The 18845-nt window shown below is 41.6% G+C and overlaps 1 protein-coding gene across 5 annotated transcripts in view; it reads left to right on the top strand.

The window, feature by feature from the left end:
* Positions 1-18845, top strand: part of LOC110486297 (protein tweety homolog 3) — a 58930-nt gene that overhangs the window by 4520 nt on the left and 35565 nt on the right. For 3 of the 5 annotated variants that reach the window (XM_021557779.3, XM_021557780.3, XM_090196383.1), the window contains exon 2: positions 11908-12077. The exons of 1 other annotated variant lie outside the window; for it this stretch is intronic. In XM_021557779.3, the coding sequence (XP_021413454.3) occupies positions 11908-12077 (170 nt within the window). Of the gene's footprint in view, positions 1-8404; positions 8470-11907; positions 12078-18845 lie in introns of all 5 variants that reach the window. One more of the 5 variants, XM_090196384.1, reaches the window with a different exon arrangement.

The following is an 18845-nucleotide window of genomic DNA, read 5'->3' as shown; positions in this document are numbered from 1 at the left end:
ATCCACAGATTAGTGCCTAATTTATTTATTTCAATTGACTGGTTTCTTTATATGTACTGTAATTCATGAAAATCTTAGAAATTGTTACATGTTGCTTTTATATTTGTGTTCAGTATACATCTCTGTCTTAATGTCCTTATGTGCTGGTGCAGCTAATTGCTAGATGCGCGGGAGTGTAGAGCGCTGTAGGCTATGCCATTAGTAAAAATCATGTTTCATCTGTGGACTTTCTTTTATACAATTCATGTTTTCATTGCTTGCTAGTCATTTATATAAATCAATCTTTAAAAAAAGGGTTAGATGTGTCTAATTCATTATTTGACAGCAGTCAACAAGGTTGTTCTGGCTCTGAGGCCTAATGTTGTCTAATGTGTTGTGGCGAAGCTGACTTAGTAGCTCTGAACGATTATCATTTATTTCCCCTTCTAAATTGTTTAGGGCGTTCATGTTTCCACGTATATCTAGTAATTAATTTATTCTAAATGTGTATACTGTTTCCTCTTTTGCCAGTGTCGTGGTATTTACCGTGTGCAAGGCTAATTATGTGTTGAGGGAATGTTTGGTCGAGTTGCATTGTGACTCGTTTCATATTTAAATGCAGTTATTAACCATTTTTGCAATCCTCCCAGTGGATGCGATGTTCAGGTGCCCACGAACACTTGCTACACTGGCGAGAAATTGGAAAGTATGGAAAGTTTCTTTCCAAATTAATGTGTCCTGTGTTTTGAGGTTATGCGTGTCTCGGAACTCCATGTCTTGTTGGTTTTCTCCATGCATAATGGGAGTGTAACTCCTAAAGTAATGTTTTGCCTCCTGTCGGCCTGCAGAACTATTGTTATGAATTGTGTATTCATTAATGGACAGTATTCCCGCATATTATTTTGATGTAGGTATAATGAGGATGTCTGTTACATGATTTAATATGCCATATTTGGGTTAATGGTAAGGTTCATAGGAGGGGCCAAAGGTGTAAAGGTACCTATTTCACCTGTGAGCTTCAGTTATGTTGTAGCTCTGCTATGTGAGCTGTGTGGGGAGGCTGTCCATACACCCCAACCTGCTATAGTTGGTTTGACAGGGTAGGCCTGATTTGAGGCTTAGGTTTTTGATTCATATTCAAAACTGTATTTTGAGTCTGTTCACTTTGTAAATATCTTTTGTACGTTATGTACATTTTCATTGCATTTCGTCATTCACCGGAAATGACCTGTCACTGTTACAAAACTGGACACTTTTTTGCACTTGATCCTGCTACTGACTGCCCTCAACGCTGCTCCAACATGTGCCTAACGTTGTGTCAAATGGACAAAGAATGCACCAATCCTCTCCAACTTGGCATGGTGAAGTTTGATATGGAATATTTTCTTAATTTATAGACTAATCAACGGTGGTCAGGCCCGGTCCTGGCCGATATGTCGCCCTAGGCGGAACAGCAACAAAAACTACCTCCCTCCTATCCCCGCAGAGTAGAATAGTAGCCTAGGCTATACTGTCGGCCTGCATTTCACTTTTTTGATTGTCCGTGTAGCATACCGTTTGTAAAACAGGCAATTTACCATTAATTTATGTTAATACATGTATTAATACATTTTGTTTGCCGAGTTCAAAACCTCCTACACTTGTGAGAAACAACTTTTGGTTTATTTCATAACATTATTGACATGCTCCATATGAGCATGTGTCTGGTTTCTCTGTCCTGTTAATGTTGACGGAGCACGCATAGAAGTACCTGGCTTGCTTCTGGCAAATGTAAAATGTAGGAAAGTGCCCAGCTGGGCTTTTCAGTTTTTCTTCACCTCACACAGTAAGTCAACAAAGTCTGTTTTTTAAATGTATTTTAACATCCATTCAAATTTATAGTAGTTCCTCACTGCATTCGAAAACTCCAACACTCTCCCGCTCGATAATCAGCATCGCTGATAATAAGCTATGGACGTTGGATGTATTTGTTTCTATTTTAATGATGGTCAATTTAATCTTCGTACTATAGCAGAGATGTCGCCATTCATACGCTAATTGTCAATTCATTATCTTAGTCTACTTTCTAGAAAGCCTAAGGTAGGCCTAGGTTTTTTAAGACGTTTTAAGGAAAGGATATATATTTGCTCTTGTGCCTGACATACGCCAGTGGCTTTGATTGACGGGTACTTTTACGGGGGTGTGTGAGTACGCTGATTCTCTCTATAGGCCTTTATGTCCATTCAGAAAGTTTCCTAAAATAGCCTGTCTGGACTCCATCTCTTTATTAAGAGTCAAATGCTCCCGTCTTGATTGAATCTTGTAAATGGCCTGCTTCCGTTAACTTAGGCTACATTATTTCTCTCATTACAGCGTCCTCTCATTGAAGAACGTATGCCACTGCCATCGAATGACAGCAGAAGCAGGGTTTGTGACGTTATGTAACTATTACGGGAAAGGTGGGAGAAAAACCTTCGGACTTCGCTTGAATGTTTTTGTGCATCGAAATAGGATCCGTATTAGGAAATGTTATATGCAGAAAAGCCAACAGACAAGGCAGGCATAGATCTTTATTTTGACTTAAATTTTAAATTTAAATTTGTGTCAATGTCCTCTCCAACCTGGCATTTCTTAATTTGTTGATTTAATATTTCTAAGTAATAGCCTGAAATAATAATTAAAATGACATGATAATAACAAAGTCTCAATTAGGTTTTTATTAAGATGCATATCTATGTCATCAAGTGTACAAACAATTGTTACCTCTCCTTTTTTTTATTACAATTTGTGTGGTGGCTGAGTTGGCACCAGAGTGGTTCATTTTGTCCTTTTGGAGCGACGGTGGTAAGGGGCAGGAGTCCGCTACAATCTGGGCCTTGTCTGGTCTTGGAACACTAGCTATGTTCTTGGGTGGTTGTTTTGGAAGTTGTACATTGGAAAGTGGGACCTTGTACACCACTGTCTTGTGGCACAGCTCTACCAGGTCCATCCGGAAGGTCTGTTTTGTTGGCTCGTAAATGTTGAGCAACCCATGCTTTGTTTTTTGGGGGGAGAACCTTACTGTACCTGGGTCTGCCTGAGGAGAAATGAAACCCCAATTAGCAATTTTCTCACTTCCGCATAAGATTTACACACTAGTCTGCCTGGTGTGTAATTTCCTGAAAATAAGATTATAAAGTATGCACAATGACAGTAACAAGCATTACTGGAAAGAGTGACATTGTGTAACTTTCAAGTCTACAAAGACATGAAAACAATGACAATGTGATTAGCTTCTCCCTAACCCTAGACCGTGTCTCCAGTGACCATGGCCTTGTATAGAATCCATGACCTCTCCATTACAGAATCCATGATCTGTCCATTGAAAAAGCATCACATTTTACCTGCAGCAGTGGTTACCTGTCAGGTGTTTTTGTCCGGGGCTGCATTAAAAATGTTTGGTGTGGGGGGTTACGTGTGACCAGAGTTGGGGAAACATTGATGTAAGGTGCAAATTAGAACATGTGTTAAAATCCGAAAAGCTTGTCTGAGTACAATGTAATCCACTGACTTGTGGTGCAACTTAATGGGTTGGTTCTGGATGACATGGAGCAGTGGTCAATAAACGTGAAGTTTCCTGTGACATAAAACCCCCTATAAACAACAAGACAACAATGCCAAATCAGTCTTTTATACATAAACTCAGCAAAAAAAGAAACTTCCTCTCACTGTCAACTGCATTTGCTGAAAATAAACTTAACATGTGTAAATATTTGAATGAAGGTAACAAGATTCAACTACTGAGACAAACTGAACAAGTTCCACAGACATGTCACTAGCAGAAATTGAATACTGTGTCCCTGAACAAAGGGGGGGTCCACATCAAAAGTAACAGTCAGTATCTGGTGTGGCCACCAGCTGCATTAAGTACTGCAGTGCATCTCTACCTCATGGACTGCACCAGATTTGCCAGTTCTTGCTGTGGGATGTTACCCTACTCTTCCACCAAGGCACCTGCAAGTTCCTGGACATTTCTGGGGGGAATGGCCCTAGCCCTCACCCTCCGATCCAACAAGTCCCAGGCGTGCTCAATGGGATTGAGATCCAGGCTCTTCGCTGGCCATGGCAGAACATTGACATTCCTGTCTTGCAGGAAATCACACACAGAACGAGCAGTATGGCTGGTGGCATTGTCATGCTGGAGGGTCATGTCAGGATGAGCCTGCAGGAAGGGTACCACATAAGGGAGGAGGATGTGTTCTGTATTCTGAAAAATGAGGGGGTAAGCAGCGTTCTGAATAAGATGATGTCGTACTCTATGGATGCTGTAGAGCATGCAGGAGCAAGTTACTGGTTGGATATTTGCAGAGAACAGTGTCCAGGGTCACACCAAGGTTATTTGCACTCTGAGAGGGGGGCACCATGGAGTTGTCAACTGTGATGGAGAGGTCTTGAAGCAGGCAGGCCCTCCCCGGGAGGAACAGCAGCTCCGCCTTGTCAACGTGGTGCGTGGACATCCACGTTGAGATATCTGTCAGGCATGAAGAGACGCGTGTTGCCACCTGAGTGTCAGAAGGGGTTAAGGAAAAAAGTAGTTGAGTGTCGTCCGCACAAGGTGCACCTGTGTAATGATCATGCTGTTTAATCAGCTTCTTGATATGCCACACCTGTCAGGTGGATGGATTATCTTGGCAAAGGAGAAATGCTCACTAACAGGGATGTGCACAACATTTTTTAGAAATTAGCTTTACATGTTGCATTTACATTTTTGTTCAGTATTGTAAATTACAGATATCCCCAAAAACAACTCAATTAGTGCTTTAAAGTATTTTTACTTATGTGCTTTACACCACTGGATGTTAGACAGTGTTAGCAGGCCTGGCTTCATGCTGTCCAGCACACTCTTCACTAGGCTAAAATGTACTTTCAGTCTTCAAATGTCTTTCAGGGTTATGGGACAGCTTTTGTCTTGGGCCAAGTATGTCAGGGAGTAATTAGACAGTCGGACAGATTATTGATGCTGACATTCTTGCTGTCCCTGGTGACTAAGGTCTTACCCTCTCCAACATCCCTCTCTCCAGTCTTTCTTGACGCCTCCTAAAAATATTCTACCCATCTTCTACTCTCCAACCCAACTCTTATCTATACTTACATATGCCATACCTCACACCTGTAAACGTGATTTAAACATACAGTATATGACCATCAGTATCCTACCTAATTTCTGCACCGGCAGAGTTCTCTCTAGTTCAAGCAAGGTAATGGCAACGAGGCATACTACTGTAACGGGTAAATCCAGATTTTTGTTGAATACAGTGTGGGTGTAATGCTTTAGTTGATAAATGTACTAATAGGAATATAATTTAAATTTTCGACTTTCAAATGTTACCACATAGCTTATTGGAGATCCACACATCAGACAATGTTTACTTGAATGGATATAATAAATATATATATCCTCTGTAGGAAATCATAGAAATATAGATACTACACACAATAGGCATGATCATTTAAATTGACATTGCACAGTGGGTGGACCGATGGCCATCTTTGTGGCACTAATTAGAAGTTAAAATTGCAATTCACTTAAAATGTCAAAGGTGTTGCAGTGGTCTGAAGGGATAGGTCCATTCTATGAATTCTATTTCTAGGATTGAAATGACTCCCACCCTGTATTCAACAGCATGTTGTGTCTCAACCGATGACCGGCACAACACTAAAACCTCAGAGAATCTAAAGTAGAGTTCAAGCTAAAAACGTATGCGAATATTTGAAAAATCTGACATGATCCGTTTTTAGATCAATTACATTAAAAGTTAAAAATGTAATACATTTTATTCAACAACAAATAGCAAATGTAGAATTTCTGAAAGTTTGACAAACCTGTTTTGTAAGCTTTTAAACAATATCAAACTCAAGTATTTATATTTTCCAGTGAGGAATACATGGATCTCATGATATGGTGGGGTATGCAGAACTTTGAGTACCTCGATCTCCTGGATGTGTTGGCCTTCAGGTCCAAAAAGTAACTTCTTCCATGGGCAAACATGTATGGAAAGTTTTTTTGTTTTGAATCAAAAGAGATGCTGTCAAAAAGTGATTGAATTTATATGGATTTACCCTAAGGTCATTTGCATGCACGAACTGCCCTGGCTATTGCCCATCACCAAGTCCCACTACCATAGATTTAGAGGTTAAGCCAATGAGTGTGTAGTAGAAGATGAGTGAGTGCAGCAGCCCAGTGCAAGCGAGCTGCACAGCTGAAGATTGGGGAGGGGAGAACCCCTCCTGCACTCTGCAGCACGGCACTTGTTCAGAAGGTCAGAATTAATGGATATTCTCAGCTCATTTAGTTGAGGGTTTCACTCAACCCTCCCTGAAGTAAAATCCACTGTGTCCTTGATGCACTGATCAGTGAACTTTTTCCCATTTTCTCTTTTTAACGGCAAGTGCTAAGAATTTAGTGTTGAAGTGGATTTCAAAATGAGAGATAATTGCCAGTCTGTCGACAGGGTACGACAAGAGCCAGGATTTGTTTTACCCCCCCTTCAAGTGTCCACAAAATTTGAGTAGGCCTATGTTGCCAAGTACGTCAATTTTCCCCTTAACCTCTGATTTGGCCCACAAAGGAGATCTATAGGCCTAACCAGGCATATATGCAACATTTGTCCTGAGGCATACATACAGTAATCACACCTTTCATTCTGATATCCAATTATGTCTTAATGATGACAGACAGTCATCCAGTTTCTTCATTGGTGCTTTATAAAGGAGTTTGAAACGTTTTGGCAATAGTGAGAAACGAGTGAAGATGGCTGTTGGAGGGGGGGTTGTCAAGGGGCAGCTTTTGTAAGTTGTGGACCAGAGCCAGGGTTGGCGAGGTGGAAGAAGAGAGGCAGTCTGTTGCCATTGTGATGGATGGGAGTGGGACTGGAGCTGGGTTTGTTTGGGTGTGGGCAGACTGGGGTGAGGAGAGTAGACAGAGCCAGCATGTTTTCAGCCTCCTACCTGGGTCAGAGAACCAGGAGAGAGCCCATGCTAGCCTGAGGAGTGGGACAATATATATTCTTTAGATGTAGACCATACTTAGCCATAAATATATTTTTTAAAGTAGGCTACTTTGGTTAGGGCAAATATGTTGACATCCACACTGCCGATAGCACAGTGAGATATAGGTGTACGGGAGAACCGATTTTTTTATGTACCTGGTGTGGTGGAGTGTGTTGCACATTAGCCAAAAATGTTCATCAAGCAGTTAATTTTGAATGTGGGGAATTTGACCTGGAAGTGAAACCTGATTGTAAAGGACAAAGTGGACAGTTGAGTCAGCATGTGTTACTTCCTCTCCTCTCTTCCCTTCTTGTCTTGTGATTTGGGTCTGCTATTCTTTCATGGCAATGTGTCTAATTCAAAGCCATACTTAAGTGCCCTTTAATGGAACACAGATGTACCACGATTTGCTCTTTTGACTACCGGTATGTGAAAAACGTAACTCCCATTCCTGATATTTGAATCGCAACATAAAACAAGGACCATTTCCTTTTCTTGACAATGGGGAGTGAAAATTAAAGAAATCTAAAAGGTAGAGAAGGACTTTTAAATTCAAGGTCGTTATTAGTCAGCATTGAATTCCCATTGTCTTGGATCAGAAGCTGGGAAGATGAGAAGGGGTTGTAACAATGCCAGCATCCTGTTCACAGGATGGTACGGCTCCTCTCCAGCCCCTTTGAACTTCACTTAGTCAGACAGTGACATTGCCTATTTTCCATTTATTTAACCACTCACTGTATGAATTTTCCATACTTGCATTTCAGCATATGTACAATTTTTAAAATGTTTGCACAGTGTGTCCATGAAATAGTGGTATAATATCACTAGGTAACACAGATGGCTGCCCAGGAGATGGAGCTCAGTGAGATACTGTAATTTGAGTTCAGATTTTGTTTCTCCAGGGTGGGGAAACTGTCTCGATAAAGCGCTTCAATGGAGAGGCCTCTATTCACCAAGAGCCCAGGGGCAGCCTGTTAGGCTGATCTTACTGAAAAATGCATCTGTTTAGAGAACCAGGGTGCCGGTATTTTCCTGTTTTAATATATCCGCTTCTAGGGGAAGAAAAACGGTCTGGATTGAAATCTGTGTAATTACAATGAACTCCCAGCCTGTGTGAACTACATATGAAGTGCCTGCCCTCTCCCTATGTGCTGCAGGTTGAAGTATGGGACTGGTGCTGGACCTACAGTACTCAGCAATAGACCCGTTTCTTTAGCACAATACCTAACAGGCCGTGAGATGCATTTGATAATGTGTTATGCTGTTTCTGTTTGATCATATTTAGCCTAAGCTGGGTCACTTAAGCTATTCATTTTGTTAGTTCACTCACTGACACGCCTTTTCATTACTTAAACACCTCGCATTTTCACGTGCTCGTGCTCTCTCTTCACCTCTCTTTCTTTTTCTTTCTTTCTAGCCTAGTGGTTAGAGCGTTGGACGAGTAACCGAAAGGTTGCAAGATCGAATCCCCGAGCTGACAAGGTAAAAAATCTGCCGTTATGAACCTGGCAGTTAACCCACTGTTCCTAGGCCGTCATTGGAAATAAGAACTTGTTCTTAACTGACCTGCCTAGTTAAATAAAGGTCAAATAAAAAAATTCAATTTGAGAGGCTTCATTGGCATGGAAAACATATGTTAACATTGCCAAAGCAAGTGAAGTAGATAATATACAAAAGTGAAATAAACAATTCAAATGAACAGTAAACATTACACTCACAGAAGTTCCAAAATAATAAAGACATTACAAATGTCATGCTATGTGTATATATACAGTATTGTAACGATGTACAAATGGTTAAAGTACAAAAGGGAAAATAAATCTCTTTGAAACACACACACGTTCACCCTAAGACTTCCAAGGTTCAGCAGATGGGTGCCTTTTCACATCAAAGCTCTATATCGTAAGATCTGATCCCAGACCATATGACATCTATCTACCTTGCAGCCTAGCCAGAACTTTATGTCAGTATTGAACCCGCTTTCTTATCATTTTGATCCACTTTACCTGTGGGTGAATAAAGTGTCCTACTCCTACATTAATTGTCTTGCTGATATGATTTTACACTCCGAGTAGAGAAAGCTACACTGCCAATAGAGAAGACAAGCTCTTGCTATTCTTTCGACATTAGGCTAAATCAGGGGAGCAGGCATATCTTCATTGACACTGGCCGTGCTCCCAGATTGGCTTGTTTTAGCTGCATTCCTGCTCAGTTGCAGCTTTCCGTTTCCCGTTCACTTTTGCCTTACTTTTAAACCAGTTGGCAGTTTCCACATAGAACCTTGTTTTCTTTTCCTTGTTCTGAGATGAGGCGATGTGAGAGAGGTTCATTTGCCACTATAGCACACTCCAAATCATGTCTTGATGGTTGATTCATGCTTTATAAAGCTCATAACTAGCTCTGCTCAGTTGGTTACAATTATCAAATCTAACTTTATTTGTCACATGCTTCGTAAACAACCGTGAAATGCTTACAACAACGCAGAGAAAGTAAAAAGAGACATTATAGGAAAACTTGGTTGTATACACTGGGTGAATGTGCAGGGATACGATGTAACTGAGGTAGATATGTACATATACGTATGGGTAAAGTGACTAGGCAGCCGGATAGATAATAAACAGTAACCCGAAACTCATTTAACACCATCCAAAATCATTTGTTAATTTAAGCAGCAAGGCACAGGGGGGTGGGGTATATGGCCAATATACCACGGCTAATGGCTGTTCTTAAGCACGACACAATACGGAGTGCCTGCCAATCAGCTGTCAGCCAATCAGCATTCAGGGCTCAAACCACCCAGTTTATAAAAACGGATAGTTACCAGCTTCTGTGAATATCCTTTTTCATTTAAGGACTGTGAATTATTTGTTTTCCAAACAATCTTTACTTGGCATACAGTTGGCAGTATAAAGTCTCTTGTTTTTCCTGTGCAAGAATGAATGCCTTTTTGCCTGAGATTTGCTAGATGCATCTAAAAACTCATTAAAGTTAAGAAGTCTTAATGGATTTACTTCGAGAGCCTTCATTTCCCTTTATCTACTGTTCCATTTTAGGGAGAATGCTTTTTTTTGTTCGCTTTTCACTGTCCGCACGCATGAACAGCAGACTGGAGCCCAGGCAGCGCCTAAAATTAGATCCTTATTTAGCATTTGCCCAAAGGAGCTGGGCTGTCTTGCATTTTGGAAATAATTTCCTATCTCAAAGGAGCTCAGAGCGGCTGTTGTTGAGGGAACGTGCGGTAATACTGGATTAATTCTCATTTTAAGGCGTTACAACAACAGGAAAAGGTGGAGAAGAACAAACCAAAAGACCATTTCCTATGCACATTTATTCTCAACTTGATATCCATGAGTAGTGAAGCCAAATAATTACCACTGCTATCTGGGCATTTTAATCATATACAGTATTGTAATGGGCGATTCACTGCAAATGTACATCTGACAGCAGTAAAGAGCGAGTGAGCGGTGCTAAGCCCAAACAACAGTTGCTTTCCCCTCAGTCACACCAGGGCCCTGGTCACTCAAGACTTTGACTGTGTCACTCCACTCCAGACATTTCTCTCTTCCCTCTGGTGAAGTACTCTGCCTCCTCACACGAACCCTGACTATCTTTTACCCCACTTCCTATAAAGTCACAAGCTCTCTGATCTGGCCTGAGCCGACACGACGCTCTCTCCAGCACCCCGTACTGGATGCCCACACAGAGTAGGTGAGACGAACTTTGCACACGCTGCAAGGGAAACGATGGCACCTTGTGAGCGTCAAAAGATTCCAGTCATTTTGAAGTGCTCACATGGAAACAGGAGTTCACTGGGTCCACAAAAAATCAAGTTATTTGATATCGAGCCCAAATTTCGTACAGGATATATCCATTACGATGAATCATGAGACTGAAGTTACTGTACAGCAGACAGATTGGGAGCATAATCTGCTTTACAGTAACTTCTGTTTTTATGATTCATCGTAATGGATATATCCTGTATGAAATTTGGGCTTGATTTGAAATAATTGTGGCCTTCCCCTATATTATGAGAACTGGCTTTAAGTGAAACTTCAAAATGAGGCCAGGGAAACACACACTTTATTCATGTGTGATGACGTTCGGGACTAGGATTATATGGTTTCTATGCGTTTCAGTAGGCTTTGTCAGAGTATGCGTCTTGTGGTGGTGTGTTTATGCTTGTTCATGATGGGGAGTTTTAATGAGGCTTGAGGTTTTTCTCCTCTGCCTTCTACGTTATTCTCAAAGTTATGACGATAACCCTTAATTAACTGTGATCTGGTGTAAATGAGCTATGACGAGCCAAAGGGCATAGCTAATAAACAGAGAGACCATCTCATTACCATGTGATTCCTCTGGGTGGTCAGAGTGTGTATCTGCTTTAATAGCCTCTCATTCCTTGCAGACTGGATGCGCAAGATAGCCTAGCGGTTAGAGAGTTGGGCCAGTAACCAAAAGGTTGCTGGTTTGAAGCCCCGAGCCGGCAAGGTGGAAAAATCTGCCGTTCTGCCTTTGATCAAGGCAGTTAACCCCCAACAACAAATGCTCCCTGGGCTCTGATGATGTGGACGTCCCCTGCACTTCTCTGATTCAGAGGGGTTGCGTTAAATCGGAAGACACATTTCGGTTGAATGCATTGTTGTGCAACTGACTAGGTATGCCCTTTCCCCCAATATCATTCCAACAGGCAACAGCTATGCAGTACAAATAATAATAATAAAATGGTCTAAATTAGTTCTAGGACCACAAAATGGATCCTGGATGCTTGGCTCCTGTATCTCTACATTCTACATAGTCTCTCTGAAAGCTTACACACAAACAACAGCGGTTGTATGTGTGTAATAACCACAAAGCGTTCCGTTGCTATGAGTCATTATGTGTGTGAGATGACGTGTCATCGCCCTCTTGTTCCCCCCCCAGTCCATCCTGCTGCTGGGAGGCGTGGCTCTAGCCTGCCTGGCCCTGGACCTCCTCTTCCTGCTCTTCTACTCCTTCTGGCTGTGCTGCCGGCGGAAGAAGAGCGAGGAGCAGCCCAACGCCGACTGCTGCTGCACCGCCTGGTGTGTCATCATCGCCACGCTTGTCTGCAGGTGAGTCCCGCGTGGAAAGACGTAAGGCTCTGATCACTCATTGGTTCACTACCCAAAATACAGGCCTCGCTGTAATGAGGTGGGTCATCTCTAATTTCAACATGTAAAGCCTGGGACTGCAGATAACAATGCAAGGATTAGCCATGTTCACCATTACCCCTTAACCTCCTCGGAATAACCATGTTCACCAGCACCCCTTAACCTCCTCGGATTAGCCATGTTCACCATCACCCCTTAACCTCCTCGGATTAGCCATGTTCACCATTACCCCTTAACCTCCTCGATTGGCCCTGTTCACCATTACCCCTTAACCTCCTCGATTGGCCCTGTAAGCGCATTTCATGCATGATGGAGCAGTTTGTGCCTTTTTAATCTCCTTGATGCCTTTATCTAACACATTGCCAGCAGTCTTGCTCTGAGATGAATGAGCTCCACCCACAGTGTCATACGTGACTGGTTTTAAGACCTCACGCATAGACTGCTGGAGGGAATTTATTAAGGGTTTAACGGTACATGTATTCGTACCGAACCGACCTACGTCTCTTGAGTACATTTCAGGCTATTCCGTTAAAACAGCTAGAGCCTTTGCTCACGTGTTAATCAACATTTTAATTTTAATTGGCGCATATCGAACTGTCCTTTTGTGAGGCGCTTAACCTTTCTGATCTCCCCATCCCGGATCCGGGTTCGTGAATACAGACTCAAGCTCATTACCATAACGCAACGTTAACTATTCATGAAAATCGCAAATGAAATGAAATAAATATGCTAGCTCTCAAGCTTAGCCTTTTGTTAACAACACTGTCATCTCAGATTTTCAAAATATGCTTCTCAACCATTGCAAAACAATCATTTGTGTAACAGTATTGATGGCTAACGTAGCATTTAGCATTAGCATTCAGCTGGCAACATTTACACAAAAAAACAGAAAAGCATTCAAAAAAATCATTTACCTTTGAAGAACTTCAGATGTTTTCATTGAGGAGACTCTCAGATAGCAAATGTTCAGTTTTTCCTGAAAGATTATTTGTTTAGGACAAATCGCTCCGTTTTCTGCGTCACGTTTAGCTATGAAAAAACCCCTGTATCCAGGATTGTGTAAATCTATCAGCAAGCTCATTAGCATAACACAACGTTAACTATTTATGAAAATCGCAAATGAAATGAAATAAATATGCCATCTCTCAAGCTTAGCCTTTTGTAAACAACACTGTCATCTCAGATTTTCAAAATATGCTTCTCAACCATAGGAAAACAATCATTTGTGTAAAAGTAGCTAGCTAGAGTTAGCATTTCGCGTTAGCATTTAGCGTTAGCATTAGCGTTAGCATCCAGCACGCAACATTAACAAAAACATAAAAGCCTTCAAATAAAATCATTTACCTTTGAAGAACTTCTGATGTTTTCAATGAGGATACTCTCAGTTAGATAGCAGATGCTCAGTTTTTCCAAAAAGATTCCTTGTGTATTAGAAATAGCTCCGTTTTATACATCACATTTGGCTACCAAAAAAAATCCATAAATTCAGTCCTCAAAACGCAAACTTTTTTCCAAATTAACTCCATAATATCGACTGAAAACATGGCCAACGTTGTTTAGAATCAATACTCAAGGTGTTTTTCACATATCTCTTCATTGATACATCGTTCTTGGAAACATGCTTTCTCTCCTGAATCCCAGGAGAAATGCCTGCACCTGAAGATTACGCACAAATTTAGACAAAGGACACCGGGCGGACCTCTGGAAAATGTAGTCTCTTATGGCCAATCTTCCAATGATATGCCTACAAATACGTCACAATGCTGCTAAGACCTTGGGCGAACGACAGAAAGTGTAGGCTCATTCCTTGCGCAAACACAGCCATATAAGGAGAGAATGGAAAACAGAGCTTCAGAAATTCTGCTAATTCCTGGGTGATGCATCATCTTGGTTTCGCCTGTAGAATGAGTTCTGGGGCACTTACAGACAAAATCTTTGCAGATTCTGAAACTTCAGAGTGTTTTCTTTCCAAAACTGTCAAGAATATGCATAGTCGAGCATCTTTTCGTGACAAAATATCGCGCTTAAAACGGGAACGTTTTTTATCCAAAAATGAAATAGCGCCCCTAGAGCTCTAAGAGGTTAAGTTAATTATTTTTGTATGATGGCGAGTGGTGGGGTTGATTAACCAGAATTGGAGGATCTTCATTCGTTGTTTAAATCTCCAGTTTGGGAACATTTTGGCTTCCCAGTAGATTCCAGCGCCGATGGACAGAGAGTTGTAGATAAATGCTTAACAGTATGTCATTCTGCTCAAGGAGAATAGCCTATGCAGTTGCCAACACCTCATGTTGACACCCCAGTATACCGGAGCAAGACTGAAATGCTAAGAAACAACAACAACATCGTCTCCCCTCTGCATTCAAGCATTTGGCAGCTGATTCTGACCTGGCCAAAGAAATTCCCAGAACGATTGGTAGACTGTTTTATTTTTTGCTGTCTTCGGTTTATAACCCCGGACATGCGCCCATTCACGGTGGTTGAGAATGGGGGGTTTTCAGCCCCTCTTAAAAAATGCTCGAGCAACTATCATGGTGCGTTCATAACCAAGAGGGAAGGGTATATTTTATATTTACTGCGAAGAATCTACTTGAAGGGCCCTCCAACTGGTAATTAGTAGTTGGAACATTGTGAATGCTGAACATTGTGAATAGCATTTAATGTTCCCGCTGTACCGAAACCAAACTTAAACGTGACTCCAAAACCTCAATACGTACCGAACCGTGGGTTTGGGGGACCGTTAGACCCCTAGAATTTATGGATAGTTTACTCTGCCGGAGGCTGAGCTCTAAGGAGAGCAGAGCTGTGACATTGACATTGGACTTCACAAACCATGGGTTGCATGCTGTGGTCTGGGGTTGACAGACAGGACCCCCACAATTCTTCTGAACTTTGACCTGTAAACTTAATCCCATTGAGAAATGATTCTGTCTTTGTGTAGGCAAACAACTTCTCTGCAGTGGAAGGGATGTAGTGTTTAAGTTTGTGGTAGAGTGTAGCGTCTGAAAGCTGCTGGTTTAGTGTCTAACTACTGTGGTGAGATGGTATTCTCCTTACTTCATTGGAGCTCTCAATTGGAGGGTACTTGGGCACTTGCTGCTTTTCTTTAACCCCTTCCTTATCTGGTGTTCGCATTTTTTTAAAACAATCTTGCATCTGTAAAATCTGCTGAAGCAGAGAATGAGAGGTGCACAGGGTTAAAAGGCTTGAAACCACAAATCCCTCTAGGTACTTTCTGCAGTCTGCCTCAAATGAAATAACCCTCAGTCACGGATACTTTTTTATGTCTAGGCTATTAGCTTTCCTTTCTTAGTCTAGGTTATCTAACTATTATACTTATATATTATATATCAACAGACAACGCTGCAAAAAATCACATATGTTTAGTCTAACTAGGCCTAATCAAGGATAAGCCAGGTCTTTCTGGGATTCTCAATGAGTTTCTTGTGACTTCCTGGATTAACATATGTGGATTAATTATAGTGGGAGTGGTATTGATTTGTTTAAAGCTGATGAAGTGGTTGTTGTCTGACTGAGAGACGCTGTTATGAAGATGAGGACATATTTGATTCTATTTCTGGAGTAAGTTGATGCCACAGAACACTGAATAAGTGGAACGAGGAAGTTGGAGAGGCATTGTTGTGTCATGTAATCTGTATGATTATGAACAGTGAAGAGTTCACAGAACATTTTTTGTGGTCATGTGATGGGTCTCAGCTGTTGAACGGGTCTCAGCTGTTATTTTTATTTATTTAATTTAACTAGGCAAGTCAACTGTTGAACAGCTCTAGACTGAACCACAACTTGTTTTAATGGCCAGCCATCCATATTTAGGCTTTAGTTTGCGTCATTGGTATACGCACGTTCCTGTGCTGCACTGCAGTCAAAATTGCCATAGAATCATGCCAGTTTTCAGCGTCTGTCTGAAATGTTTGTTCCTTACCAAACACCATGCCAACGTCCCTATGCTCTGGGATAGACATGATAGCCATGAGCTTGTGAGGCCTCGTCTCTGCAGGTAGTCCTCAAGCAATGTACTGGAAAGTCATGAAAAAGTTAGGAAAACAAAGGATTTCCCACATTCAAACTGAAATCATGTGACAAATGAGGCCCCACCGTAGTTTCCATGGCAACATTCTCTCCGGGGCCAACTCAGGACACAGAAGAAGACCCAGAGGACTGGCTCAGAGCAGGCAGAGGGATACTCAAGGACTCTGGTGGTTTGGAGTTAGAACCCTTTGAATGACAATAAAGTGGTGGTGTATTTTCAGGAATTAGGCTACTCCAAGAATTCTGCAAAAGTGTCAATCTTGCAGAGCTAATCACACTAGATGACCTATATAGTATACAAGATCCCAGACATATTCCATACGCACAAAAAGCTTATTTCTCTCAAATATTGTGCAGAAATTTGTGTACATCCCTGTTAGTGAGCATTTCTCCTTTGTCATGTCAAGAAGCTGATTTAACCGGCATGATCATTACACAGGTGCGCCTTGTGCTAAGGACAATAAAATGTGCAGTGTTGTGTCACAACACAATGCCACAGATGTCTAAAGTTTTGATGGAGCATGCAATTGGCATGCTGACTGCAGGAATGTCCAACGGAGCTGTTGCAGGATAATTTAATGTTAATTTCTCTACCACAAGCCACCTCCAACATTTTATAGAATTTTTCAGTACTGTGCTGAGGATTATTTATGTCTGTAATAAAGCCCTTTTGTAGGGAAAAACTCATTCTGATTGGCTGACCATGGCTCCCATGGCTGCGACCCTGCCCAGTCATGTGAAATCTATAGATTATTTATTTATTTATTTCAATTGACTGATTTCCTTCTATGAACTGTAACCCAGTAAAATCTTTGAAATGTTGCATGTTGCGTTTTATATTTTTGTACAGGATACTTCAATGGGATGGCAAAGTACCACATTAGGGTAAATGCTAAGGACAGTATGCCCTTTCACTATCAAAGAGTAGCTCTGTGTCTAGTACAGTGGGAAACCAGACCAAACTGTTGTCTGTTTCTGAGTCCTTCCTTCCAGAGTCCCCAACCAATGATTTACACGGCTGTCTGGAAGAACGACAGGCGAGTCCACCCACAGTCACACAGACAAGCTTTGGAATCCCTGGGTCTCACAAAGGGTCATGTTCTGAGTGGCAGTGACAGATAAGGGAATGAACAGTGCTGTCTGTCAAAATAATGGACCTAGAATTCCTAGAAAAACCTTCCTTTTTTTATTATGCAGCCCCTTTGTGAGTGATCTCTGAAGACAAAGCTATTGGCCAGAATGGAGTGGCTGAGGTCTGGGGCACAGCCCCGTATTTATGACTGATGAAGGGTTTTTCGTCTTCTCACCTCAGGCCCATCCGTCTGTGGGATAGGCACTTCCCAGCCTTCTGTTTCAAGGTGCTGGGACCCAGATGGAGGATGGTACCTCTCCCTGAACTGTAATTGCATCTCTGGCTGAATCTGAATGATGGATATCTCGCCTCCCTGAACCCCCAGTGAGTAATGACAGTCTGCACCTGCTGCTGCCATAACAGTGAGCTTCTGGAGTCTCTCTGCCTGCCTCTCTGGCCCTGCCCCTCCTGTGAGAACGAATCCATCCACATGATGCAAGTCTCTGCAAGCCCAGGCAGCTGAAAATATTTCTTCCCGGCTGTGGGAGTCTTATCGACTCCCATCTATGCTTGTAGGGAGATTTACCGAAAACTCACTTCGCCCTGCCCTCCTTTCACAGGCTGAGAGGGTCTCTCCCCATTGGGAAGGAGCACAACCCATAATAAGCAGCAGAGGTATCATGAATTGAGCAAGACTACGCTCTGTGCTTAATGCTATTGTATAATTCATGTGGTCTGTGCTAGGGAAGGGCCCGATTTAATCGCTCAAACGTTAGTTTTTGATTATTTGTGAGTGTACATTTTTTGCTGCAAAAAAGGTATAGGCCTATTTTAACATTGAAAAGGCTTTGCCTGAATTAACTCAAATGATCCATGATGTGACATTCCTACATACAAGTATATACCGTGACATTCGACATTCTTCATTTAATAAAACAAACTTTTGAATATAGTTTTTATGATGTGTGCACTATAAAAAAAGAAACCCCGGTAGCCTTCACACATTTCACACGTGTAAATCGGTAGCCGATATGAACAAAACCTTTTAAACAGGTCATCATTCACAAAGCTGCTGGGCCAGACGGATTACCAGGAAGTGTACCCCGTTCCGCTAGCGGAACCCCTCGCCAACAGCCAATGAAATTGCAGGGCACCAAATTCAATCAACAGAAATCTCATAATTCAAATTTCTCAAACATACATCTCATAATTCAAATTTCTCAAACATACAAGTATTAGACACCATTTTAAAGATACAATTCTCCTTAATCCAACCACAGTGTCCGATTTCAAAAAAGCTTTTCGGCGAAAGGTCAGCAACTAGTCACAGAAAGCATACAGCGATTTCACTGTAAAGTCTAAATTGTTTAGTCAGCCACCAGTATTTAGTCAGCCACCAATTGTGCAAGTTCTCCCACTTAAAAAGATGAGAGGACTGTAATTTTCAAAAAAAAATCCAGAAAATCACATTGTAGGATTTTTTATGATTTTATTTGCAAATTATGGTGGAAAATAAGTATTTGGTCACCTACAAACAAGCAAGATGTCTGGCTCTCACAGACCTGTAACTTCTTCTTTAAGAGGCTTAAGAGGCTCCTCTGTACTGC

Source organism: Oncorhynchus mykiss, chromosome 13, assembly GCF_057628025.1.
Source record: "Oncorhynchus mykiss isolate SJ-2025 chromosome 13, ASM5762802v1, whole genome shotgun sequence".
NCBI lineage: Eukaryota > Metazoa > Chordata > Actinopteri > Salmoniformes > Salmonidae > Oncorhynchus > Oncorhynchus mykiss.
Note: the sequence above shows the minus strand (reverse complement) of the source record. Positions and strands in the feature narration are given on the sequence as shown.